Genomic DNA, 15,514 nt, shown 5'->3' with positions numbered 1-15,514 from the left:
GGCCTCCTAGAGGGGGGCTGTTCGTACATTTATTCTGCAATTATCTCCTGAGGCCTCATTGCAGGAGCAGAGATAACAGGAGAGATGGGAATGGCTTGCTCTAGACCGGACAGTGAGTCCAGGAACTAAGTCAGCCCCGCCCTTGGGGTGCGGAATAGCCTAGAGCTCATCTGGGTGACAAGCCTTTCCTCCTCTCTTGCCTGGGCATTCTAGATGTTTCCTCTGCAGCTCCGTTGCCCCAGACAGAGCTATCAGGGAGGCGGCCGGCATGGACACCTGCTCAGAAGACCCCCACCTGCGCGGGGCCTCTTGGCTCCTGGGATTCACCAGCCTTCTCCTCAGTGAGTGGCCCGGTCTCCCTGGGAGGGAGGGCCGCTGGGTGGGCGGGAGGCAGGAGCCCCTGGGCCGTCTCAGGTCTTTGCTGAAGAACCAGAGAACCAGCTCTGTGATGACCGAGCACACACCGTGCATTTGGTTCAGAGCCCGGGGTGAGCGGAGGGAACAAAGGGAGCTGGTGGCTGAAGCCAGGCTGGGAACCCTGAGCCCTGGCTGCCTGGCTGCATGAAGGGAACCCCTACCAGGGGGGAGGCCAAGAGAGCGCAGAGCCTCCTGGGGAGAGGGATGGAGGAGATAAGGGAGCGGCTGGGAGACCCAGGGGTGGGGATAGGCACCCCGTCTGCGATGCCCAGGGGACCTGGCAGCCTCTGCAGCTGCTGTGTGCAGGAGGGGCCGGCCCAGAGCCCCTGTCTGAGCTGGAGGAAGCCGCTCTAGTCCGGCTCCTTGGGCAGGATGAGGGCCCGGAGTCCAATGACAATCTGTGTGCAAAGGAAGGAAAGGAGTCCCCAGAATTCCAGGGTCTGCGCCCACCTGCTGTGGGGAGGGCAAGCCCGGAACAGGAGACTGCTGACCTGGGCTGTATGTGGGGGTGACCGGGGGGGACAGGAGGCAAACAGAAGGGGCCCCAAAAAGGGAACTGAATGACTATTTTAACAAGAGCCCCATTTCCGGTGCTTACTTCATTTGGGACCATCTGCTTATGTGTAACAAGTTAGATAAGAACAAATGAGAAAACAGTAAGATCTCCAGAACTGTGAATTCTGGGAACAGCTTGGAAAGGTTTTATTGTCTGTAATGTATGGTGTGAGCGCACCAGCCCCTCCATGAGCTGCAGGGATTCTAGGAAATTTCTGTAATCACCAGACATTAATGAACAGGGACATTACTCATTAGAAAATGAGCTTTGCTACGCACTGAGATCCTTTTTTTAAAAAAAAATCACTTCCTCTTAGTAAATGTAGGCTTCCTTTTCTTTTAATTTGATTTACCTGGAGACATAATGGGAAATTACAGAGTTTTTTCCATAAATGTCAGGGTTGGAAGATTATGTAAGAAAGAAAGGAAGGAAGAAAGGCTAAGAGGGACGGAAACACACAACATTTTATGTTAATGGTTGAATGTTAAATTTCATATCATTTAAATAAACAATGACCCTCTTGCTCACAGCCACCCGCCCCTGCCATTGTGTCCCTCTCTGGGTTCAGCACCTTCTGCAGACCTGAGCGCTCTCCTGCCTTCCCCCGCCTTGAGTGGGCTTCCCGCTTGCTCAGGCTGAGGCTCACCATCCAGCTTCTGGGCAGCTCCTCCCCTGCAGCCTGAGGGCTGAGCCTCCTCTCTCCCGGGTTCCCCCCTTCCCAGCAGTTGCTGGTTGACCCTCAGCTCGCCCTATGTCTCTGTCCTGCCAAAGCCCACCGAGTACTTGAGTCCCCTCTCCCAGGACAAGAGCTGGAGGGTGAGACCCCAGAACTGCTTGGACCCCTCTGAACAGACAGCGGTGCTGGGAGGGAGGAGCTCTGTGCAGGACAAGGCAGGACAGGGCACGGCAGAGGGAGGGTAGGGGGAGAGCTGTACAACATGTCCCTGCAGGGGAGGCACTGGGCTGGGGGAGAGGGAAGCCGGCTCCAGATCTTGCTCTGCACTGTGTGACCCAGGACAAGGTCCCCCCTGAGTGACTCCCTTCTCTGTGAAAGGTCCCCTCGAAGCCCTCCACTGTGACATCCTGGGATTGGGGGTGTCCACCTGGAGAGGACTGACCTGTGGCTTCTCCCAGGCCTCTGCTCTGTGTCTCCCTCCTGTCCTGTCCTCGTCCTGTGTCCTGACAGGGACAGACAGTGGGGAGCCTGTTTGGAGCCCCTTCAGAACCCAGAGCCCAGGCCTATCGTTGTCACGTCCATGGTCCCCAAGGAGGGAGGAGATGCTCTCTCCAAGGCTCCCCTGCAATGCCCTGGCCCTCTGCAGTCTCCGACTCTGCTGCCAAGCTGGGACTGCAGAGCCCCTGCTGCAGGACCCCGGCTCCTGCCCCGGTGTGTGGACCCCGGTCTGCATGGCCCACTCAGGACCACGAGCTGCAGCGGGGAGCCGCCAAGAAGCCGCTGGCAGGCAGCCTGGCCGGGGCCGTGCAGCTGCTGCCGGAGCTCCGAAGAAACGCCTTCTCCTGTCGCCCTGTTCCCCTGGGGCGGACGCCTCTGACCCTCGCGGGGGCACTGAGAGGAACGTCATGGGCTCGGAATTACTGGGGAGCAGCCCGCGGGCAGGGGCCGCCCTGGGGCCGGATCTGCTGTCCCTCGGGAGCCCCAGGCACAGTTCCCACTGTTGGAACAAGGGCCGCTTCTCTGACTCGGGGTTAGCGTCCTGTGGGCTCCAGACTCTGCGTATTTCCGCACGAGACGAGCCCTGGCTGTGAGGACTGGGGTGGGGACGCAGGTGTGACGGACACTGTGGTTCTGTGCATTAATTCATGAGGAAGCCCAGTCGCAGGAAGAGTCGAAGTCCACCCTTCAAAGTCCACCAGGAACCCCGATCGACTTACGCGGATGTCCTGTGTGTGCACTGGTCTAGCGTGTCTGCGGCCACACAGAGAGGTCGCACATCTTCATGGCGCTGACTTTTGGGAGGGGGCGCCCCTCGAACTTCTGCTGGAATCAACCCCAGAATCCTTAGGATAGCTTTGGATGACACAGAACACTTCACAATCCAGAGACGACCCGCCGAGGGGAACAGACATGCCCACACCGAGTCCCGGGCACGATAGACACCACTCTGCCCAGCAGCTTGGGGGGCTCAGCCACCTGGTGACGGGGGACGTGACAGGGACCACGGAAGCCAGCTCTGTGGACACGGCCAGGAGTGTCCTCTCGTTCAGGAAGGCCCCAGCTGGACTTTACTCCTGTGGCCACCTATGGGATAGCGCCCTGGGTGTCTGTGTCCCGGGGGCCCATCCCTGATCCCAGGAGGAGCCCCCGACAGGGGCAGCTGGGGAGAGATGTGGACTCCATCCTGGCACCTGGGAAGGCCAGCTGGTCCCAGGTGTGCTCGGTCAAGAATCACCATCGTGGTCGTGAGGGCAGCTCACACGATGGGAACGCCTTCCTCTCCTGACATCCTAGCACACATTCTGGGAGGGCTGCACGGCTACTGTGTCCCCGTCCCAGAGGAAGGCTGGAGGCAGGGAGGTCACTGCTCCCATCCACGGGCTCAAGGGAACAGAGGACCTGGTCTCACGCCTCCGGACCCTCCCGTCCAGGGTGCCGACCGCCCTGCTGCACTAGACCTCCTGGTCTGAGACCCAAGCACGTTCCCCGTGCGTCAGACTCACACAGGACGCTGAAGTCAAGAAGGTTCTAGAAGAAAATGAGAGAGAATTGGGAGCACGCTTTGATGTTGGGGGTTGATCTTTTCATGCCAGAGATAAACCAGTAAGCCTTAAACGATCCGTACGTTTAGCTTCATGAGGACAGTAGCAGGGCCATCAGTCCAAGACAATGGTGAAACGCAAACTGGAAACTATTTATATAAACTGCGATAGAAAATAGGCTAATTTTCTTAAAATAGGTCTAGCTCCTGAATGTTAAAAAGAAAACCAGAATCATGGGCAGAGGACATGAGCAGACAGCTCACAGCGGCCAGAAAAGGGGATCAACAGTCCTAGGACATGATGACCGGGCTCATGTACAGGAGAAATGCTACTTAGAAGATGACGTGATAGGGGCGCCTGGGTGGCTCAGTCATTAAGGTTCTGCCTTCGCCTAGGGCCTGATCCCAGGGTCCTGGGATCGAGCCCCACATCACGCTTCTCCTTTGGGAGCCTGCTTCTTCCTCTCCCACTCCCCCTGCTTGTGTTCCCTCTCTCTCTGGCTGTGTCTCTCTCTCTGTCAAATAAATAAATAAAATTTAAAAAAAAAGCAAAAGAATATGATGTGATATAATTTTCCCTTATCAATTTGGCAAAGGGCAACAAGTTCGGTCACCGTGTGCTGGTGGGAACTCAGCATTATTGGGAGGAGAACAGCTGGGGTCACTGTCAGGGGGGCAGTGAGTGAGGTCTGTCGAAGCTGAGAGGGACCTGCCTTTGGTCTGTTAGACCCACCCAGTGGGTTGTCCCAGTGTCTCCACACCCACGTGTGCTGTCCACAGAACCGTGTGTGACACATGTACACGCACATCGGGCATGCATGCACTCACATGTGACAGATGTCCGTGTGTGATGTCTAGATGCCCACAGCAGTGAATATGAGCCCCATGTGACATATAGAGGTCCCTGTGTGCGGACAGTCCCCCCAACCTGCCCAGGGCAACAGTGTCTGCAGGGACAAGATCAATACAACTGTCACCCGAGGAGGGAACTAGAGCCCCATTCACTCCATGAGCAGCTGTTAAATGAGACGTTTCCATGAGTGTAGACCCTGCAGGCTGTTGGCCAGAGGCTGCCCCGTCTGTCCCTCCCCACGGGGGCCTCTGCACAGTGCCGCCCACAACACGGCCGCCGGAGTCGTCACAGCGAGCTGGACACAGGGTGACAGCAAGACGGTGTCACCCTCGTGTAGGACCTGCTGTCCCTGAGGGCCATCCATCCCGTTAGCGGCACTCTGCTCCTCAGAGGCCAGTCCCGGGGGCGGCCCCCACTCCAGGGGCAGAGCTTGCCCGGCCTGCGGGCAGGAGGGTGTCTGCAGCCCCGTGAGAGGCTGCCTCCTGCACTAATGCGCTCGGTATGGACCGAAAACATGCTCGTGCTTTGCTCCGACCTCTCCTGACGTTCCTGCTCGCGCTGTCGGGGGTCAGGGCACCGAAGGTGAGCAAGGTCGCAGGACCTGTTCAAGGGGACACTCCCCTGGGACCAGGACGGATCCCAGCCTCGCCCCCCATTCACGGCTCTCTCCCACCTTCCAAGAGTCCGGGGAGCACACGGGACGGATCTCATGAAGAAGATGGTTCTAGGGATTCCTCCTTTATTCCTAACGAAAACCTCTCACATTTCCTGTGTCCTGTACCCTAGGTGTCTGCGGCGTTCTGACCCAGAGCTCTGGAGTCCATGCTTCTGGAGTGGAGGATTCTGGAATCCCTGTTTCTCTGAAGGGGATGCGAGGAACTTCTGTGTCGTTTCATGTGATCAGAAAACCAGAATTACCCCCAGAAGGCGAGCTGGAGAAGATTTCATGGGGCATTGTATACGGGTCAAACTACAGAGTCATGCTGAATGTCCTTCCTGGGAGGAATGTTCCAGAATGGCTCAACTTCCAAGACAAATTCAAGACAAGGGTCCATATGCCCAACATAACAACCCTGTTGGTGGACAACCTGACCCTTGAGGACAGTGGGCTGTACCGGGCTCGAGAGTCCTACACGAGAGGAAGACAGTATGACCAGGATTTCCACCTGACAGTCTATGGTACGTGGTGGCCCCTTCCCAGCCCCATAGCTGACTTCCGTCCTCTGTCCCTGGAGTGTCCACGCGCCCCAATGGCAGGATCCCTTCCAGACCGCAGCCTTCAGACTCGATCTTCTCCCCTAGAAGTAGATGCCGTGTGTTCAGCACAAACGCAGGCAGAGCTGAGGTTCACACCGGGGATGAATCACTTCTGTGCCTCAGGAGGGGAACACGGAACGGGGGGAAATGGGGACTTGGCCATAACACTCACTGTCCCCATAGGACTCAGGGTGCTCAGTGTGACTGTCAGCTGTCTAGTGCTGCTATAACAGCTGACTGACCCTCATGGGCTGAGTGCACCACCACCTGAGTGTCCTCCTGGGCTGCAGGGCAGGACTCAGACCCCAGAGCCTCGGCCATGAGCTCCAGGTGTCGGCAGGGCTGCTCCTCTCTGGAGGCTCCGGAGAGAATCCATTTCTGTTCCTGTCCCTCCTTCTAGTGGCGCCCGCATCCCCCGGCTCGTGGCCCTTCCTCCCCCTTCACAGCCGGCACTGGAGGGATGAGTCCCTCTGGCCCTGCGTCCCTCCCTCCTCCTCTCCTGCCTCCTTCCACTTGCAAGGACCTGTGATCACTTGGGGCCCATCTGGGAATCCAGACCTTCTCTGGTTTAGGGTCAGCTGGTTAGCAGCCTCAGTTTCCCTTTGTCATGGAACCTAAGACACTTGCAGGTTCTGAGGGTCAGCACGTGGCCACGGTTGGGGGACACTCGTCACCTAGCAGGATGCGGAAGCCCACGTGTGGTTCTCCCTGCCCCGTCCCCTGTCCTCAGCACCAGCCCGAGGCAGCTCACTCAGACTCACAGGTCCGCCTCTAAACCTCCACAGACGTAGGAGACCTTCACAGTCAGCCCTTCCTCAGAAACTCAACAAGCAGCTCTCTCTCCCTGCACTCCCCCCTGCGCAGGGAGACATCCTGCTCCAGAGAGAGTGGCCTGTGCAGCACAGGTCTGCGAGATTCCCTAGACTGACTGTCAGTCTGTCCCTGTCTTCCTCTGTAGACCCCAAGTTCAGTGCATGTTCCTACAACACTCAGGGAGGCCATCCTAGGGGTCACCAGTGTGTACCCCCATGCCCGCGCTCTTTCCTGGTGGGAAACTGGCGCTGATGTCTGGGCTCCCAACACTGGCAGTGGCCTCTGTACCATGGGCTGTGCAGTTCCGGGCACCATCTGAGCTGAAGTAGGGGCAGGGTCTGGACCAGGACATATCCTGTCCCAAATTCTCCTTCTTCTAGGGGACACCCCACTTTCTTAGAATTAATTGGCTATGGGTACGTGATTACAGTATATTCTCATGCAACATTTTTAAGACACTCAGTGTAGTGAAATCACACAGAGCTCAACTACCAGTCCTTTTTGGCACCTGCTGTATATTTGGGTCTGTTCTGAGTTATCTGTAAACTGCAGGCACCATCCTTCGTGGTAGGAAGCCAGAGCGTCAGGGAGAATCCGCAGGAGAAAGCAGGAGCTGTGATGTTCTCCACTCACGTGAGCCTCTGTCCTCTTGTCTCTCCTGCCACAGAGCCTGTGCCCCTTCCCCAGATCCGGGCCACGGTTCCGTCCCTCACACCAGGCTCGTGCAACGTCACCGTGGAGTGTGACACCACGCAAACCAGGGAGAACCTGACCGTGTCCTGGGAGAGCCAGGGCCTCCCCAGAGAGCTGGAGCAGAGACCGGCCCCACGACCAGCCCCCAACCCCTGGACACTGGCTTTGACCCTGCCCCTTAGCCAGCCCAGTGCCAGCCTCACCTGTGTCGTCAGAAACCAGGTAGACCAGAAAACTGCCACTTGGTACCTTGGGGACGTCTGTGGCCACGGTGAGTGCATCCTGCCAGAGGGGAGGGGCTCTCCCCGGGCTCAGGCAGCCCTGGGTGAGGGTTCCTGGCTTCTCTCCCTCATGTTTATGTCACCACCTGTCACCTGGTCACCCGTCCAGGACTCTGGCAGTCACATCCAACCTGCTTCTGCCCTTCGGTGTCCCTCCCCTGCTGCTCTCCTCCCCTTACCCCTGCTGGTCCCGGCAACACCAGCAGGTACCTCTCCCACCCTCATCCATCATCCCGTGCTGCTAGGTTGGGTTTCAGGAAGAGCGAGGTGGGAGGTGTCAGCAGTCTGTTCTCTCTGACGGGTCCGAGCCAGCGACTCCTTGAAGGACGCAGGGATCGGCGCTCCTCTGCCCGATTCCGGCCTCACGAACATGCTTCACACCCACCTGCTTGCCTGCGTTCCTGGATGTGTCCCGCTCTCCTCATTTTCCAGCCCCTGCTCAGGCCCCTCCCTCTGCCCTCAGCCCCTCCAAGTCAGGGGTCCTCCACTCCCCCACTTATTCCCGTCCAGGGACCCCTTTGCTGCAGCTGCTCCGGGGCCTGTGACCCCTGCAGTCCCACAGGGCGGCATGCTGGGTGCAGTTCCAGCATTAAGAGAGTTTGCAGAGGGGCTCCTCAGCCTCGATGGCTCAGGGCCCTGCAGGAGCTGCCGCTGTCCTGCCCTCACACCTCGTCTCCTCTACGGAGCCCCGTGGGTCAGTGGCCCCACACGGAGAGCTGATGCTCTGGGCCGAGATTAGTCTCCTATGCAGCCTGAACACTGGAGGGTAGGGGCCGTGTCTGCTTCTCCTTTGCATGCCTGTCCCACCCTCGGCCTTGGGCAGTCTGCTCACAGTCAGTGTGGCCCTGAACAAATGATGACCTGGGTCCCCGCGTGCCCCCTCGTCCCTCCACCCCCTCCTCTACCAGCTGCGGGGAACCTGGTGCCTCAGCATCTCTGATCCCAGAGGAAGCTCAAGGCTCAGTGTCCCACTGGACCTTCTGGAGAGAGGCTCCTGCCTCCCTCTCATCCTCCTACCCAGCTCCCCCTGCCTGGTCCCTCTCCCTTGTGCCCCAGTGGGTGCTGGCAGCTCCCAGGGCTGGAGAGTTGACACAGCCATTCCTGTTCATGGCTCTCCTTCCTGGAATGCCGCACCCACCTTGAATAATGGGTAATCTCCTACTCCTCCCTGAAGACCAGGTTTCTCCATCACCTCCTCCAGGAGGCCCTCCCTCAAGACCTGGGTACAAGCTGTAAAGCTCTCGTGCCCTGGGATGGCTCTGGCTGGCTGCCTCTGGCCTGTTCTCAGCCCTCCCCCTGCTGAGGGGCTCCTCAAGGGCGGGCACCATGTCCCGTTCCTCTCAGCACCCCGGCCCCAAGCAGGAGCTCCGGGACTGGCTGAGGGAAAGCACCTGCCGTGGTCCTCCTTCTTCAGCTTCTGACCAGGTCCCTTCAGACGTCTCTGTGTGCGCGGCCACGGGCGTCTTCACTGCTCTCTTGCCTTAAACTTCCTCACTCTCTCTGTGTCATGGAAACATTTCTAACAGGACAGACCACTGCTGACCCCCTGCCAGGCATCCTGGTGGCTGCTGCGATCGTGCTGCTGATCCTGGGAGCTGGGCTGTACCTTTGGAAGAGATGTGGGGAGAAGAAGAACGTGGACTCTGGGAGAGGCAGGTTGCACTTCTCTTTCCTGAGCCCAGACCCCTTCCTCCCCCCAGTGGACCCCAGGCTCCCTTTCTCCTGCATTTTGCTGCAGGGAATGTCCCACAGGAGGCTGGATGGTGTGGCCATGGCCGTGGGGTCATGGAGGGGGAGGGTCCAGGTCTCCAGGCTCAGACTCCAGCTCCATCTGTGCATGACTCAGGTGCGGGATCGCAGAAGAAGCACAGGGACCCGGATGGTGACATCCTCTATGCAGAGCAGAGCCAGCGGGAGTCTGGAGACAGGAGGGATAAGGTGAGGCTGGGAGAGGGGGCAGCCTGGGTTCTCCCAAGTCCCTCTGTGCTGGGTGTGTGTCTGTCAATCCCAGTCATCTGCACGATCTGGCCTGGATGCCTCGGTAACCCTTTCCAGACAATGCAATATTCACTAAGAAAATTCTAGTCAGGCCCGTGCAGTGCTGGGCGCTGGGGAGGTCATGTCAGCAGCACTGGGTCTGTGTGGGTCCCTCTGGGCTGCTCTGTCCCTCAGCTGTTTCTGGAGCCCTCTCTCTGCATTCCAGGGTAGGGGTGCCCCTGATCTAGAAGAGGAGAAGCCTCTCACCACTGTCTACAGTGAGGTCCGCAGGCCAGGCCAGGCCACAGTTACGATTTAATGAGAAGAAGCAGGAGAATCCCACCCTCCAGGGACACCTGTCTCGTGAGCATGACGCCTGCAGCTCGGGTCCTGCCTCCTCCACCTCTGAGGCTCTGAACAGGGACTGGATGGATCCACCGTCAGTTATTTCTGTGCTAAATCGTTCCGCACAAGGTCACCGTGAGACACACACAGGGGTAGTTCAAGGGGGAAACTGAGTAAACAAACCTGTTCCAGGACCGCTCAGCCTCAGCTACGTGTCAACCCCAGACGGCCCCGCTCTGCCCCTGGTCTCTACGACATCCAACTGCCTTTCAGACCCGCAGCCCCTGGGACGAGCCCTGGTGAATTCCCAGTATCCCGCCAGGACCGTCTGAACACCACCCAGCGGCCAGTCCCGTGCTGAGAGCTATTCACGGACCCTGTGGATTCGTAACCGTGAGCGCTGGCTGAGTGCCGCTCTGTGACTTGCACTGTTCTGACCGTTCTGCTCCCTCCTAACTCACAGGGTCCTCGTGGACTCTCTGTGAGGTGGGGATCTTTGTGCCCACTTTACAGATCAATAGAAGGAGCCAGAAAGCCTATTCTCCAGGCCACACAGCTGGGAGCCCAGGAGGCGGGACTGAGCCCAGGGAACGGAGCTCCAAGGCCCGCCTCTCCAACCCTCAGCTGTCTGGCATCCCGACGTCCCTTCTGTCCTGTCCTGGTGGCAAGTGGCCCAGCCTCCTATTGCTCAGGAAAAAGCAGAAGTTCCTTGTTCCTGACAGTTAGCTTTACTGACTGCATTGACAGACACCTGCCTCCCTCTCTCTCCTGTCCCCTCGGAGGACGCTGAACTCGTCGGGACTCAGTGAGGACTTTTCCCTACACTTCAGTCCCTTCTCTGGGGACTTGTCTCCTTCATTCCTCTCTCTGGCTCCTCCCCCTGACCCCTCTGCTCCTTCCCTGAAGCCCTCGCTCGGTCTCCATGCTGCCCCTGCTCCACACCTGTGTCCCCACCTTGGCCTCACTTCACGGGGACCCCTAGAGCTCCAGAAAGTGATCCCACCTGTCACCATTGATGCCCCTTTCCTGCTCCAACCCTCTCTGCCCTTGTATTCCCTGACGGCCACTCTCATGGACTCTCCGGCCCACCTGCCTCCCCCCTCAGACTCCTCAGCTATCCCCCCAGGTCTGGTCTTCACTCACAGGGTGGGGCTTCTGAGGGTTTGGGCAGGACCCTTCCCATCTCTCGTGTCCTCCTCTCTCTGGGGCCCCTGCCCCGTGGCCTTCAATGACCAGTGACACCGCTGATGCCCAGGGAAGCCTCCCCGCCCCATGCCTTCTGCTCAGCCCCATCCCTGCCCTCCAGCCCCACCGGCCATATCCCTGCCCCTGTGTCCTCCTCCGCCCTCTTCCCCTGCGGTCTCAGTGCCCACTTCCCCTTCTGTAATACCCGGGACCTGGTGAGAAAGAGCAGGAGCTCCTCTCCCACAGGAAGGAAAGCAGAAGCAATTATCACCTGTGTACTCAGGCAATAAATGTGCACCTTTTGTTTGCGGGAGTCGTGGGAGCCTTTCACCTGAGTCCATGAAAAATACTGTCAGGTCACCTCTTGGTAAGGGACACATTTTCTCTCCTTCCTTGCTCTATCACCATTTCCCCAGGTGACAAAGCAGCCTGCTGTTTGCCCGAGTTAGTAATTCAAGCTAGAAAAAGTGGGTCTGAAATGTCCCTTCCTCTCCAGCTCCCCGCTGAGCCTGGGGTTCCAGTAGAAGCACGTAGATCCCTGAGATCAGAGGCAATCAGAAAAGCTTCTCATCCCTAGAACCTCAGTGTCTGCCCGGGAGCGCGCACGACGCACAGACTCCGTCCGCGCTGGATCCTGACAGGTGGAATGACGGGTCCCTTCCCTCCCATTGGCCTTATGTCCTGCGGTCTTGGCGAACTCACCTGTCAGTCCTAGGAATTTTCTGTAGAACACCGGGGACCTCCTGTCAGACAAACATATGAACAATGTCTGTAATAAACACAGGTTTTCTCTTTCCCCTTTCTGATCTATACATTATCTCATTTCCTTTTCTTGTCTTATTGCACTGAGCAGACTTCCTGGAGAAGGCGAANAGCGGTGCTGAGAGCAGCCTCGCCTCCTTCCCAGTATTGAGGGAAGCTCCAGGTTGCACCGCTGACGATGGCATTACCTGTAGGGCGTTGGTGACTTTGCTTCCTTAGATTCATCAGTGTCGTTTTCTCTGCTCTTGTCTTTCTGGTTTCCTTTCTTCAAATCGCCCAGTTTTATTTTGCTCTTATTCTGCTAGATTCGTAAGGTAAATATGCTTAAATTATTAATTTGAAGCTTTTCTTCTTTTGTAATAAATGCCTCGTATCACATATATTTCCCTGTAAAGACTGTGTGTGATTTTTTTCACACATTCTGATATCTTGTATTTTTCATTTCCATTCACTTCAAATATTTAAAATTTCCCTAGAGACTTCATCTTTAACTCAAGGGCTATTAAGAAGTGGATTAATTTCTCCCTATTTACAAATTTTCCTGGTTTTTTTTCCTGTTTATAAATTCTATTCCAGGGGCTCCTGCGTGGCTAAGTGGGCTCAACGTCTGCCTTCGGCTCCAGTGCTGAAACCAGAGTCCTGGGAGTGAGCCTTGGGTCAGGCTCCCTGCTCAGCACATTCTCTGCTTCTCCCTCCCCAGTGCTCATGCTCTCGCTCTCTCTCTCTCTCTAATAAATAAATAAGATCTTTAAAAAAAAAGTGCTACTCTAATTCTACTATGATCAGGGAAATATGTTATTTCAAATCTTTAATGTTGTCAGGTTTGTGTTACGACCCAGGACAGGACGTTACCTTGGGGAGGTTCCCGTGTGCACTCGACAGGAACGTGTAGCCTGCTGTTGGGGTCGAATGTTCTGTAAGTGTCAGTGAGGTCCAGTGCGTTCATGGTGGTGTTTGCTGTCTGTACTCTTGCGGATTTTCCATCTGCTAGCTCCACCCCGGGGGCAGGATCTCTGCTCTCTGACTGTGACAGTGGATTCGTGTGTCTCTCGTCCAATTCCGTCAGTTTCTGCTCCGTGCGCTCGGCGCTCTGCCGTTACGTAAACACACACCTCGGATTCTTCTACTTCCCGCCGAGTTGACCTTTCATTACTCTGTACTGTTCCTCTTCATCCCTGGAAATGCTCCTTGCTCTGAAGTCTACTCTCTGACCTTAACTGGCCCTTCGAGCTATCTTTGGATTAGCGATTGTGTGATGTCATCATCCATGTCATCTTGGGCGCGGTGCCAAGAGTTGTGGTCAAGCATTATTCTGGACTTTTCTAGGAAGAGATCTGGGATGAGATACACTTCAATGGATGAACTTTGAGTAAAGTCGACTGCCCTCCCCAGTGTGGGTGGGCATCCAATCCATGGAAGGCTGAGCAAAGACTGACCTCCCCTGAGCAAGAAAGATTTCTACAGGAGACTGCCATCGGCCTGGGACAGCCGCATCGGCTCTTCCTAGTGCCTCCTCCTGATGACCTTGGACTTGCACCCCAGCAGCAGATCTGCCCTGCATCTCAGCCTGGCTCACCCACCCTGCAGACTCTAGACTCGCCAGCCTCTATAACAATGTGAGCCATTCCTTCCAATACATCTCCCTATGTTATAAGCATCCTGTAATTCTGTTTCCTGGGGAATCCTGACTACTATCCATAGCACATCTTTTCCAATCTTTTTCCTGCGAACCCAGCTCTACAGGCCAGACTGGGAACTGTGCTTCCAGAGTGACCGGGGGCCCTTCCGTCCTGTGTCCACTTGCCTGTCTGCTTCCCCATCTGAGGTGCCCCTTGACCTTCCTCTGCCTGTTCCTGTTCCTACCCAATCTCAGCACCCACACCAAACAGCCCCACAAAAATCGCATCATCCCGCTCTCCACACTGGGCTTTGGTTTTCCCATTGGCTGATTTTCCTGAGACCCTCTCTCTCACCCTCTTTCCTTCCTACTTTTTCTCCCAGCCTCACTGACTATCCCAGTGAGTGTCATGCTTCCCTTCTTGTCATAGAGGTATGATGAGCATGAGGGGATTTGCAGGGGACGTTTTGTCCCAGGGGGACCTCCCCAGGTGCATGAATGTCACACCCAGACCGGATGCAGAGGGAGGACAGGTGTGGGGAAGGAACCAAGCCCTGATGCCTGGACAGGTCTCATCCGTCTAGCTCCTGCTGAGCTTCTCGGGACAAGAAGAAGGTAACACATGACATCAGTGTGGCTCATCAGAGCAGGTTTTCCTTGTAGAAGTTTTTAGTAAAATACTGTCTACGACAGTAAAAGGCCAGCTGGAGAGAAGATGAAGGTTGACAGACACGGACATGCATGTGCCCACTAGCCCTGGTCCAGCTGCAGCGTGACGCTTCATTTGCTGCACAGCCAGAGGCAGAGGAGGAAGGCCTGAGGACACCAGAGGGGCCACGTCCCTGAAAAGGCAGTGGACACGTGGTCTCCGAGCAGTCCAGCCCTGACCCTCCACGTTAGAGGGTTGCAGGAAGGGAAACTGAATGGCTCCATGACGCAGAAGACAAAATCCGGGTGGAGGGGACCTGAGATGTCCCTAACTCTCTCAGTGGATCTCATTCCTTCTACCACGTCCCCATCCAGGTGGAGTGGAGAGGGACCCTCATGTCTCTGGCACCTCTACTCCCTCTGCCATCTCGCTCCCTTCTGAACTTCCACAGTCGTGGGCGTTAGTGGGATAGACCAGACCCTGGATCCTGCTCAACGCTCCTCCAGGGGAGCCTTTCCAAGCCTGTTGGTCCTGCTTTTCCCGATTTCTTTGCAAAAGTGAGCAGATAGAGCTTGTGTGAGGAACTCCCTCTCCTCTTCTCGCTTCCCTTTCTCAGCTGCTCCCTGCGCTGCTCACAAGTGCTGCCCGTGCTCTGGGGCGTCCTGCGTTTCAGGGTCACGTCTCCCTCACTAGCCTGCAGGCAGCCCGAGGCCAGAAGCTTTGCCTTGTTCTCCATCCCATCCCCTGTGTCGCAGACAGAGCTGCTTCCTGGTGGCTGTTCAGTAACTGTTGCTGGAAGATGAGAGACGTTTGCTCAGAAATCATTTGTCCCTCATCTGGGCTGCAGGAGAGCCCGCCCAAGCCCCCTGTCAGATCTCCTGAAGTTGAACATCACTGTCCCTGCAGACGACCTGCTCAGAGCTGCCCGCTGGTTCTGCAAGACAAGCTGCCAGGATCTCCTGTGATCCGACCCGCTCCGTGTGCATCCAGCCGCGGGAGCTCAGCTGTGCTGTGATCATAGCTGCTAGGATCGTGTCTCCGTCCGTCTGTGCTCACGCTGATCTCCCGTGGCGATTCCACCACGGCGATGTGACCAAGTGAGAAGGAAGTAGCAGGTGCACTAGATGTCCCTGCACAGAAAAACCCCAGAAAGTGGATTGTAAATCCATGAAAATCAAGGGTCCGGACATGATAGTGTAGTGCTTAGGGGGTGCAATCATTTGGGGAAACAGCAGCATATCCCTTCAAATCTAAAAACAAATTTGTCTCTCCTGTAAGCCCCATCACGAGGAAAGGGACTCCATGCTTCGTAAGCACGTAAGCAAATTTATGAAGACTGGGTGTGCTGTATCACTCTGTTCACCAGTAGCGCCCTCGACAGCCACCTCGGA

The 15,514-nt window shown here is 56.7% G+C and overlaps 1 protein-coding gene across 2 annotated transcripts; it reads left to right on the top strand.

The window, feature by feature from the left end:
* The first annotated feature begins 226 nt into the window (after positions 1-226).
* Positions 227-11,805, top strand: LOC103672101 (SLAM family member 9). Of its 2 annotated transcripts, XM_008700774.2 has the most exons (6): positions 227-341; positions 5,330-5,722; positions 7,281-7,577; positions 9,114-9,239; positions 9,434-9,525; positions 9,791-11,805. In XM_008700774.2, exons 1-6 carry the CDS (start codon positions 269-271, stop codon positions 9,881-9,883), a joined length of 1,074 nt encoding a protein of 357 aa, XP_008698996.1. In that variant the 5' UTR covers positions 227-268; the 3' UTR covers positions 9,884-11,805. The 2 variants fall into 2 exon arrangements, with proteins under 2 accessions (XP_008698996.1, XP_040491782.1); XM_040635848.1 differs by having other exon boundaries at positions 9,114-9,525.
* The last annotated feature ends 3,709 nt before the right edge of the window (positions 11,806-15,514 follow it).

This window comes from Ursus maritimus, unplaced genomic scaffold (genome assembly GCF_017311325.1).
Source record: "Ursus maritimus isolate PB19 unplaced genomic scaffold, ASM1731132v1 scaffold_2, whole genome shotgun sequence".
NCBI lineage: Eukaryota > Metazoa > Chordata > Mammalia > Carnivora > Ursidae > Ursus > Ursus maritimus.
The sequence above is the reverse complement of the archived record's forward strand: the minus strand, read 5'-3'. Positions and strand labels throughout refer to the sequence as shown.